Below are 12377 nucleotides of genomic sequence, written 5' to 3'. Positions count from 1 at the left end.
CCACAAAAAAAGGTCAGATCAGAAGCAATGACAGCTCAAAACTGCCCCAACGATAACTGCTTTTAAAACTTTCTTGATCACAAAGGCAATACATGGCCACTAGAAATAAAAACTGGTGAAACGATCCCTAATTTTCTTCCAAGATGGAAGCACCACTGACATAGTTTCTAAGTGCTGATACACACACCCATCCACTTATACTTTAAGAAAATTGCAGAATAGGGGCACCTGGGTGGCTCAGCCAGTTAAGCGTCTGACTTCAGCTCAGGTCATGATCTTGTGGTCTGTGAGTTCGAGCCCCGAGTCCAGCTCTGTGCTGACAGTTCAGAGCCTGGAGCCTGCTTTGGATTCTATGTCTCTCTCTTGTCTCTGCCCCTCCCCCACTCATGCTCTGTCTCTCAAAACTAACATTAAAAAAGAAAGAAAATTGCGGAATAGTTTTGTAGTCTCTTTTTTCTGCTAGAAATGATAACGAAATGAATACTTCCTTATGTTACTTTTTACATCATTTTAATCGCTGAAGATAAATTCATCACATGGATGCAAACTCCATAATTTAATTGATCACCTATTGCTAGCTGCTTATGTGAATATAATACTATTATAAATGATGTCATGAGAAATAACTTTTCCTTAAAATTAAAAAATTTTTTTTGTCTTTTCATTTTTGAGAGAGAGAGAGAGAGAGAGAGAGAGAGAGCGAGCGAGCACAAGCAGGGGAGGGGCAGAAGAGAGGGGGACACAGAATCTGAAGCAGGCTCCGGGCTCTGAGCTGTCAGCACAGAGCCTGACACAGGGCTCGAACTCGTAAGCTGTGAGATCATGACCTGAGAAGTCGGAGGCTCAATGACTGAGCCACCCAGGTGCCCCAGGAATAACTTAAATAAACTGTTGGGTGCTTGCCCAATCATTCTTTAGGATAAATTCATACAAGTGGACACATACACTGTGTCATTAGGCAACAAATATTGATAGTGGTTTCCATCTCCTTTTGCCAAGGTGAACCAGCATAACATGCCTCACCTCACGGACTCAGGGGATAAGACCTCTTTGATTTAGGTGCTTCTTCCCTATGCCTCCCAGATACCTACCTTATCTCCACTCTTACAACTATATCTGTAATGATTTAATTGCTCATCCAGATCCCCACGAAACCATGTGTTTGTTTTTATCCCCAATGTACTTGATGAAATATTTGTCACTGTAACGTGAAAAAAAAAAATCAGAGAAAGTTTTAATGTGTCTTTTGACTGAGTGAAAAGCAACAGACTCACTGTTTAGAAAATGGTTTTTCCAATGTGAGCTACATTTACTGGGACCTACTAGGAAAGATTCATTGCTGCTCCACTAGAGATCTGGCTCTCTGAACCTGACGCAGAAGCAAGAGGAATGGGAAGTGATTCTTCTGAACTTCTGTGCCCAAAGCTGGAGGGGGAGAGTCAGGGGCAGCCTAAGATAAAACAAAAGTGCACAAGAGAGTTTATAAGAAATTTAGATGCAAAGAATCCTGCAAAGAAAACTATGAAGCAGATTTCCTCTTCACAAGCAGCTATAAAATTCTGCACATTGATGTATCAGTGATTAATTATTCCAACTACAGTCATCCTGAGAGATTTCCAAGGATTAGAGCAAAAGTAGGATAGGGATGTTGGTAATAGAGACTCGGCTCTCCAACCCACTCAACCACCTGACATTGCAGATGAGCCAAATCAAGCAAAGCACAGCAACCCTCAAGATGACTTCACATTAAATTAGCCAAGAGCTGGTGGAGGCTACCCTGAAGGAATCAAATTAAGGAGCCATGAATGCAGAGTATGAGGAAGGGGACAGAGACAAGAGTCGAAGGGAATAGGCAGCTGTTTAGCTGGCTTGACGGAGAACAAGTACGGCTGTGACCACAGAGAAGGCCCTGCGAGGCAGCGGAATCCAAAGGAATCCAAAGCTTCTCCATTCCCTGGCTTGTTCTCTATTACTGAGAACCATGATCTTAATTCCAATTATAATAAAGATTATTAATCTTCCATAAAAGGACACCTATTTCGACTTATTTTACAGTGGTCAGGAATTGGGCAGTGCTTCTCAAATTTTAGTGTGTACCACAATCACCCAAGGTGTATGTTCTAAGAGATTGCTGGGACTCAACTCCAGAGTTTCTGACTCAATAGGTCTGGGGTGGGGGAAATTTTGGGGAAGTCTGTAAATTCACCTTTATAAAAAGTTTCTAAGTGAGCATGGCATTGCAGGTCGGAAGATCATACTTTGAGAACCAGTGGGTTAGGGAGTCAACTTGTAAGGCATTCGAAAGAGTCAAGGGTCAATGTCAAGTGTTCTCACTTTGCTGTTACAATTCATTTTGGATTAAAATTACATTTCCAATAAGATAATCTTCAAATGTTTTTTTGAAATATGTCTGAAACATATTTTGAAACCACATATTTAGGTGTTGTGTGAAAGGAGCACGAGCCGCTTAGCCAAGAGGACAGTGAGAAGGTAAGCCACTCTGTGGTATGTGCAGACAAATCAGATTACCTAGAAAGATAACTCCAGAATTTCCTCTGAGTGAATATAACCAGAGCACACCAATGATTACAGCCAAGACTGGGCGAGGAAGATTTATTATGAGTTCATTATTTGACCCTGACCTGTAGAACCAGCCGGGGCTTTGTGTATAACATAGCAAAAAAAAACCCCTACTGGGTTCCAACTGTCCCCAACCCCTCACAGTGGTCATCAAGATATCTCACAGCTTGAGTTCTACCAGAAGGAACTGGGGGCAGGGAGAGAAGAGAAGGATACAATAAAGAGGCTGAGCAGATCCTCCTAATATCCTGAGGGAGAAAACTATCTGGAAACACAGCTCTCTCGAAGTAGCCATTTGTGTTGCTTTAAATGCAGATTGATTACTGCTATTTGGATGTTGAGTGCATCATCTTCTCTGAAGAAAGGGAAAAGCTAAATTTCCCCACATTCAGCTGTATCGTCAAATCACTTCCCCACACCAGTTCTTTTCATGCATTTTCCGTTACGGCATCTACTTGCAATAGCAAGTCTACCCTATTCCCCAACAGTGAACCACCCCCCAACTGACATGTGCTGAATCCCACGAACAACTTCATAACCATGACACGTTAACTGCAAAGACAACATGTAGTCGGGTGTATACTTCCAGGGTCAAAAAAAGAAAGGACGCCGCTAGGATACTGAGGAGAAAGAACAGCCCCTTTCTCTGTGCTGGCCTCCAACCTGCACAGGCATGACGTAGTGCAGCTGAGTGGGGAGTACAGATCATTCACCTGGCTCCAGCTTTCTAGGATACTCGGGCTAAAAACCCAACGACACCCCGATTACACAATTCTACAATTAAACAGTAAAGAAGAAAACTTTCAATCGAAGCTCTGTTTCTAACAATATTCAGTAGGACCTAGTTTTATTCAACGAGAAATTTTCATTTGTTGAGGTCATTAGATTGAAAGTGAGAAATCTTGGTTTATTTAAAGCTGTACCATTAAACTATCAAAAAGATAAGAACAGAGGCTGGATAGAAGAGATGAATTTCAGGGAAATGCTCTCATGGGAAAATTTAATAGAAATGAGAGATAGAATAAAAGAAGATGTAAGGCAGGCAGTGTTAATAACGGACAGGGAGAAAAGAGGAGGGGCTAAGAAAACAGGAGGAAAAGAGAAGAAATAGGAAAATCGCAATATCCAGAGGTATTATTAAAGTTATTTAATGTCGGTCCCTCTGAGATTACATGCTTTGTAAGGCTTGAGTCTATTATCTTTTTTCCTCATTACTATTATCCCCAATGCCTGGGACCCAGGATATACTCAAGAAAATGAGAATGGAGAGAAGAAATGAATGCAAAGCCATCACATCCAAGATAAACCTGCCTTGAACAACTATTCCCAGGAGAGGAATGATTTGTTTTCTTCGAGAACTGGTTAACTCATATAATCTATACACTGTGATAGGATTTATTAGTTTTAAAATTTCAAAACATACAACTCAACATCAATTTTCTCACTGGATTGGTATAGAGATGAAACTTGATTTTTATTAAGAGATTTAACAAATCGGAACTGTGTCAAACCAGCAGTGCTGAGCTCTTCCATTTCAGAATCCTAAAGCCAGAGGTTTTAACATAGCAATGGAAAGTGCTGGTGAGTTAAGTCTTCACATTTCATTCAGAACCAATACTGTAAATGCCAGTTAAATTAAACATACAGAGAGAAGGGACCTTGTCCCAAAGTTTTGTATTTTTTCCAAGAAACAGCTGAAAAATTTTTTTTCACCTATCAAAATTTTGGGGAAAAACTCCTGTAAGTCAGGGAAAAAGTGGAGCTGCTACGGTTAAATCAGGAGTAGGAGACCTGCAGCTCCTGTGGTACCTGCGGTTCTCGTCAGTGGTACTGAAAGCCCTTCAGTGGAGATGCACGAACATTAGTAAGCCCCTCTCAGCCCCCAGTAACTGCATCACCCAGAGAGAATGTTACTTCAGTTTCTCTCTGAAATGGCTAATTGATATTGGCCCAGGAAAGAGCAAGTTCTAGCCTTCTGACCGGTCTGTGATGGCAATGCCAGCACAGATTTCCTAGAGGTTCAAGGAGAGAGAAGTCTGCAACAGGGAGGGAGCTGTCAACCATACTAGGTAAACACAAAAGCTACTCGATAGGATTTTAATCAAGGGCTGGTGTTTATGGGGTTTGGAGATTAGACGTGCAAAAGTCAGCAAGGCAGGAGCACTAGCTGTTTTGTTTTCATTTTTGAGGCAAGGGCATGTTGCAAGGTTTGTTCAATGAGAAAAATGAGTCCGTGTGGAGACTGGGGAGACAGGGAGCCCCGGCGGAGCTGCAGCGGGGGCAGGCTGTGCTCGCCTTTCAACGACGGGGACAGCGCCAGGTTTCTAAGTCTGCAGTGTGCCGGGTGAGACAGAGAATACACACCAAAAGATAAGGGAGAGCCTGCCCTTTTTTCTTCTCCCGAGATAACCCTAACCTCATTATGTATGTCCAGAATGAATCTAAATTCATTTAAGTCTGCTCAGACACTAGACTGTTCGATGCAATTGCTTTCCAACAGTCAAGCCAGGGCATCAATTTCTTTTCTGAATATATACATCCTTATGTTGAAATTACAAAATCTTAGAAGTAAAAGGTGCCTTAAAGGAATAAAGTCCCAACACTGAGCTAACATAACTTCTGTGTTTTCCTGCAACAAGCTGCAGATTCTAACAGTTTCTAGGAAATTTTAAAATATTACATTTTTAAATAAAGTTACTGGTAACTTTAGGAGAATGTACACAGATGATATCCTCCGGGTCTGGACATCCAAGGAAAACAAGGCACACAGCCAGGCTTTGATGCGACTCCAAGCATTACCAGCTCATCTTCAGTGCCCGTAACAAGCTCAGCAAAACCCCACTTGGAAGACCTCTTAGAACACTAAGGAAATTCACATTCTGGCCCACTTCAAATTAAACTGGATGTGTCATATCAAATACACAAGCTAGAATAGGAGAGAAAATGAGAAGGGTCCCAATAATGACTCAGTATCTTGGAAATACCTCAAAAGGATACGAGACAGATTCTCTGAAGGAGTCAAAAGTCCCACCTTAAGTTTAGAACACCCATCAAGCCAAGTAATTCAGGGAGCCAGCTGAGTGAGAAATACTGAAATAAAATGGGAACAGAAAATGTTGGAGAGTCAATATGGGGATGAAAAATTAGGATGGTGCTGAAAAGAAATGATGCATCAGACTCTCAAAGGAGCCCATACGAGGACCCCAATAGGGGGAACCAAGTACAGGAGTGTCAACACAAAGTGTGGGTCAGCTGTATATAAGGGTTTTTTTTGTTTGTTTGTTTTTTTTAATTAAAAACACGAAGCACACACACTGGAGCTCTTAGAACTCTGGGGGAAAAAAATCAACAATTTTTCAATGGAGTCCATGAGAGAAGCGAGGTGGGAGAGTACCAGCAAAATGCCAAAACCTTATCTTGCCAGGACACAAGGTAATGAGGGAGGAGGCAGCCGATGACAGACAACTAAAGTGGAAAGGAAGGTGCCTATTGGGATTAGGGGTTTATTCATCCTTTCAACAAAAAAGATGTGCTTTCCTCCAAATATGCCAGGGATTTGAGACATAATGAGGGTTTCCCAAAGGCTGAGAGGCATGTGAATGAAGGGGCCTCAAAGGGTCGGCACACTGAACACAGTTGCCTAAGTGGTGTGAGCCTGTTTCTGGCAGGCAGGTGGACAGGTCTGAAAGCGACAGGCAAACTTCAAACTCTTCTTCCTCTCTCTCTTTCCTGGCTTTCCAGGACGCACATAACACATCACTCCCTGAGCTCCAATCAGATGGTCTGAGGAAGGACGGCAGAATATACCCCCTTGCGGGGGAAGCAGTGGCTGCAGAGCCCCGAGAAAGCTCATCAACCCCTGCGCTGCGCTGACCCAAGGAGTCCGCTGAGTTAGCAGGCTGCCCTTTCCCCAAAGCTTACGCTTCTCTAAAAGGATTAATGGCCAAGCAGTGCCGTGGAAAGCAAAGTCCAAGGAAGAGCACTGTGCGCCACCGCCAATACCACCAGGGACAGCCCCGGGGACAGGACGCCAGGGGTCAGGGACAAAGTAATCTGTTGGAGTCAACACCCTGGTGGGGAAGGGCTAACATAAAGTACTGGCCTTGCTTCGTTACCTTCGCCCACATATTATTTACCCAACAAGTTCCAGGATGAAAGACTGATAGGAATATAGCAGATGTTACTAATTTGGCCTTTGCTAAAGCATTAGATACAGTACCTCAAGAAATTGGACTTGGGAAATTAATTCAAATCGGCTGGGTTCAGCAGACAATCACCAAAGACTAAAAAGTAGCTGAAGGGTGATAATCAAAAGACAGTTAAGTGACAGTCCATACAGTGAGAGACTCGAGGTCAACACCGAAGCCATTCTTGTTTAGGGGTTCTATTCAGGGCCCAGGAAAGGAGTAAACATCTCACTAATGAGATCTGCAGAGGACACTAAGCAGGGAGGTGGAGGATCTGCATAGACAGGGGCATAAAATTATAAGGCAGAGTTCAACTGGAAAAACAGCTGATCTATCTAGGGGAAAATAACCCTACCCACAGATAATATTCAATGGACAGGCAGGATGAGGGGCAGCAGAAGCATGTAAAACGAGCTCTGACATGCTGTATCGTGACAGAACCAAGTAAGAACGCTAAGGCAACATGGGGAGAGTATCATGGGGGAAGGGAGTGCTTCAAAGCGAAAGCAAACTAAAATAAAGCGGAGTGCCAGAAAACAGCGGGGTCAACTCTACCACTAAAAAGGGGGGAAGGTACGTTCTGCACTGAAACTATTTTTTAATAGCTACAAAACCCCCATTCCCATCTGGCAGGTGTTCCAGTCTTTCTCGGATCTTCATTCACCTCGCTGGGAGTCAGTGTCTAGAAGATGGCACAGGGCCGCCCTCCTGGGGCTCACTAACAATACGGCTTTAAAGGAAGACTCACAGTTCACGCTGGCCATTTCTCCTAATTTTTTATGAGGTCTGTACTGCCTTATGGCAGTGCCTCACAGGTTTGGGGAAGTGGTTAATTCCTCTCTGTTTACTCAACCTGCAACACTGCAATGACCCCGAAGCCAGTTTTTCTACCATCAGTCTGAAAGCAATGGCTCAACACAATTATCTCTAGGCTGCTCACTGCTTTAGCAGACAAGCATGTTGTTACATTGATTCTGCTTAAAATGAGTGCTAAAGAGGCTGTTTTCTTCTTAAAACCTCAAAGTTAAAAAATTTCACTATCCTCAACACCCAAGAAACAAACAATCCAATTAAAAAATGGGCAGGGTCACGAATAGACATTTCTCCAAAGAAGGCATACACATGGTCAACAGATACATGAAAAGATGCTCAACATTACTTATCATCAGGGAAATGTAAATCAAAACTACAAACAGAGATCATCTTGCACCTGTCAGAATGGCTAAAATCAACAACACAAGAGACAACGGGTATTGGTGAGGGTGTGGAGAAAGGGGAATCCTCCTGCACTGTTGGCGGGAATGCAAACTGGTGCAGCCATCCTGGGAAATAGAATGGAAGGTTCCTCAAAAAGTTAAAAACGAACTACCCTATAATCCAGCAGCTACACTACTAGGTATTTACCCAAAGAATACAAAAATACGAGTTCAAAGGGATACATGCACTCTGATGTTTACAGCAGCATTATCTACAACAGCCAAGTTATGGAAACAGCCCAAGTGTCCAATGATTGATGAACGAAGAAGAAGTGGTGTACAAATACACGATGTAATATTCCTCAGCCATAAAAAAGAATGAAACCTTCCCGCTTGCAATGACACGGCGAGAGCTAGAGAGTATTATGCTAAGCGAAATTGGTCAGAGAAAGACAAATACCAAAGGATTTTACTCATATGTTGAATTTAAGAAACAAAATAAATGAGCAAAGGGGTGGGGGAAAGAGGGAGGCAAACAAAAAAACAGACTCTTAACTACAGAGACCAAACTGATGGTGAGCAGAGTGGGTGGGTGGGAGGGTGTGTTTAAATAGGTGACGGGGATTAAAGAGTACACTTGTGACAAGCACCAGGTGATGTATGGAAGTGTTGAATCACTATATTGTACACTTGAAACTAATATTATACTGTATGTTAACTGAAATTTAAATAAAAACTGAAAATATTTACAACATAATCTGTACAAATGTCACCATCTATGCATACTCATTAAACTAGCATGACATAGCTATTTCCAACATCGTAAGAACGTTTGTTAGGGCAGCTGGCTAGCTTAGTTGGTAGAGCATGCGACTCTTGATCTCAGAATTGTGAGTTTAAGCCCCCACATTGGGTATGTATAGCTTACTTTCAAAAAAAAAAAGTAAAAAAAAAAAAAGTGAAAAGAAACAGAAAGCCTCTTGTGGACTCCCTTTCCAGAGCATCTATGCAAATTATTTTCATGTCTATCTATCTGCCTGTCACAAATATTCACTAGTGGCAGAGTGACCCAGGGGCAGAAAACAGGAGTCTAGATCCTACTGTGTTGCTTAGTGCTCTTGCTATGCTGGGAATTCATAAACCTATTTTTCAAGTTACCACTAGGCCTGGCTGAGTCCACCCATAGGCTGAGCACAGACTCACCCTCCGAGTCCCACCAAAGTACAGTGTAATTACTGTCAATTTCCTAGAAGAGCTAGGTTATCAAATAGTACTCAGAGATATGAAGCCACATTTCCCCCTATGGGTTCTTTCAGCCAGGCTGCCTTAGTGATAATATAGGCAGGTCAAGGAGGAGGAAGTGAGGAAGGATTAAGAGAAACACCAATTATGGACCATATATCATGTTATTTTATGCTGGCCATTAAAGTACCTTAAATAACCAAAGATATCGGTGTTTTCACTGAACTCTTTGTGTTCATGAATCAGATTTTAGACAGGGCCTATTGGGAAAAGCCCACAAGAAAGAATCCAAAAAGCCACAACAGTCTGACAGACTGATTTCTTAGCTGACATTCTGTGTGACATTCGACAGATGCTCTATCCATCAGGATGTGACACAGTGTTAGAGGTAAATGTCACATATCAGGGCAATGTTCTGGGCCAAAGAGCAAAAGAAGTGATCTCAATGACGAAGTCTGAAGTATAGATAACATGTGCCCAAACCCATTCCCCCTCAAACTGTAGAGCACAGCCTGGTAACTACCAAACTTCTAGAACTAAGTAAGTGGCTGAGTGCGGCATGCACCTCTTTGAAATATGGGCTATATTTTGTTTGAGACCAAACAGTCTGCTGAACTACCCAAGTCAGTTCACCAAGAGAAGCTCGTTTTTTTTTTGTTGTTTTTTTTTTAACGTTTATTTTTGAGACAGAGAGACAGAGCATGAACAGGGGAGGGGCAGAGAGAGAGGGAGACACAGAATCTGAAACAGGCTCCAGGCTCTGAGCTGTCAGCACAGAGCCTGACGCAGGGCTCGAACTCACGGACCATGAGATCATGACCTGAGCCGAAGTCGGACGCTTAACCGACCAAGCCACCCAGGCGCCCCGAGAAGCTCGTTTTTTGCTCTTTCCTGGGAAATCTGGGAATCACTAAACTACCAGCACCACCCAGTGACAGAAGTCTCTGTGAGTAAGAGCCATAAGCAATGTCACTGGTAAGAAATAACTCTGAGCAGTACGCATGTCCTGCATGTCCTTGGGGCAACCGGCCACAGGGATCAAGGACAAGAGTAAAATGTCACAAGGCTTCTCAAGTGCTCTCCTGCCAGCTGTCAGAAGTGTGAAACCAAAACTCATTTCCTAATAAATGTTTTCATTTCCTTTGGACATGACAAAAGGTTGAGAGGTGATAAATGGGAGGGGCTGGGGAGCAGAGGTCTCTGGAGGTAAGAACCTGAGGCAAATGTCCTGCACACAGAGGCGGAGATTCATTGTTAGTCCCAGGGAATGACAGGATGGTGGTGGTAAAAATATCTTATACAATTATGTTCTCACCTAGGAGTCATTTTACATCTAAATAAGATCATATCTGATATATGCTTATTTTGCAGATTTAAAAACAACGGAGGCCCAAGTAGTACTTCATCAAGGTTACACAGCACATTTCGAGGGTGTCCCTTTTCTTCTGATGGGGAAAAACTGGGATAAAAGCATACTCTAAGCTTTCCCAGCATATTGCTTGCCATTACATTCTGCTCAGGGATGGGCAGGATAGTGGGAAAGAAAAAAGTGGGGCTGTGGGTCCCACTGTGTTCACTTTAATAATTACTCATCTCACCTGGCCTCTGCAGCAAGCAGTTCATCGTAGTGTGAGGACCGCTGGTCATCATCCTGCCGGTATCGGATCACTGTGGCTAGGCCTTTGCTGACGAGGGCCTCAGCAATGTTTCTGCAACAGAAAAGATAGGTCAGTGAGCACTAGAGGTACACATGGGGCTCAGTCAACAGAAATAATAACAGTTAGCACCTGGAGGTCTTAACGCATCCTGACACGGGGAGGGAGAAGCCAAGGATTTCAAGACCAGTGAGTTGTTGAGGCTAGAAATCCAAATGAAAGGTAGAATAACAAAGTTCCCTAGCTCAGCATCTTTCTGGTTACTACAGTCAGATGCTATATCAATCCATACATAAGAACCAGCAGAAAATATCTGTAAAAAGCCCACATTAGACAGGGCTATTTACAGAATGTTATAAACAAGCCACTACCCTCAAGAAAAGTCTGCTCTAAAATATCAAGCACACAGATAAAAAACAGAACACATAAAAGCATGACCTAAATTTCTTAAAATCTCCTTTCTAGCCTATAGTATAACTAGAAAATGCCTTATTCCAGCTTGGCAATGTTAGAAAAGTTAGTTTAACATAACACCCCCAGTAATTCTCTTCTCCTCAGAACTCCTGACAGTGGTTCTCCCACTAAAGGGGGCTTCTAGAAGGTAAGGCTATGAATGGATTTGGGAGGGAGGGTTACTGTGGTGGAATGAGAGTCCATTATGAAGAAATGGCACGAGATGGGGGAACAAATAAAGCAAAACATGTAAAATCTGAGATGAGCAGCTCTGGAGCAATACTCCAGATAAAAGTCCTTTTAGGACTACAGGAATATTCTAAGTAGACTCCTGCTTCAAGCAATGCTCGAATGTGTTGAATCCTCTTTTCTTCAGTAGAATACGAGGTGTCACGTGGTTCGTACTCTAACTAGAGCGTACATTGGAAATGACGCTCAGACAACTAATGCGGCAGATCCGCCTGGTTCCTCCCCAAGCTGGAAAGGAACCTTTGATGTGAAGCAAAAACAAGCTGCAAACTGCAAAACCGAATTTTCAAAAATTACCTGTAGCCAGCACTGGAAGACAAGAGGCATGATACTGCTGGGGGAGAGTGGTGGTTATATCTTCCTTTGTGCCTGTCATAGTTACACCAAAGGCCCCACTCAAACCATCTGGTTGACTGCCCTTCAGGGAGGAGGTAGGGTAAGCAATAGGCTACCGTACCATATGCTAGGATTTAGTGTTGTTTGGAAACGTAGTTAACTCTTAACACACCGGTGTTCTTAGAACCTCAGACTCGAGATGCTGGTGACTGGACTAACCACCCTATGTGCATATTTAAGCCACTGAGGGCTCTCTTCATCGAAACCCAGGAAATTACTTTTTTAAAAGAAGAAGAACAGAATATGTGAGGATAGAGAAAATAGGAAAAGATGCTATGGCTGATTCTCTCTCATTATGTGCCCCTCTGCTGCCTGTTTATCTCCTGCCAGCACGATATTAATATCTCCAAACCGCCGCGGAATTAGCACTTCTCAAAATCCACTCCCACAAAGAGGCTGCTTTGCTGGCCACCCTGTCT

General features: G+C 42.9%; 1 protein-coding gene across 2 annotated transcripts in view; it reads right to left on the bottom strand.

Moving 5' to 3' along the window:
- SND1 (staphylococcal nuclease and tudor domain containing 1) overlaps positions 1-12377 on the bottom strand; it is a 422256-nt gene that overhangs the window by 179456 nt on the left and 230423 nt on the right. For both annotated transcript variants that reach the window (XM_011280535.4, XM_023250533.2), the window contains one exon: positions 10804-10914. In XM_011280535.4, the coding sequence (XP_011278837.1) occupies positions 10804-10914 (111 nt within the window). The remainder of the gene's footprint in view (positions 1-10803; positions 10915-12377) is intronic.

The sequence above is a fragment of the Felis catus genome, chromosome A2 (genome assembly GCF_018350175.1).
Source record: "Felis catus isolate Fca126 chromosome A2, F.catus_Fca126_mat1.0, whole genome shotgun sequence".
In the NCBI taxonomy this organism is placed as follows: Eukaryota; Metazoa; Chordata; class Mammalia; order Carnivora; family Felidae; genus Felis; species Felis catus.
The sequence above is the reverse complement of the archived record's forward strand: the minus strand, read 5'-3'. Positions and strand labels throughout refer to the sequence as shown.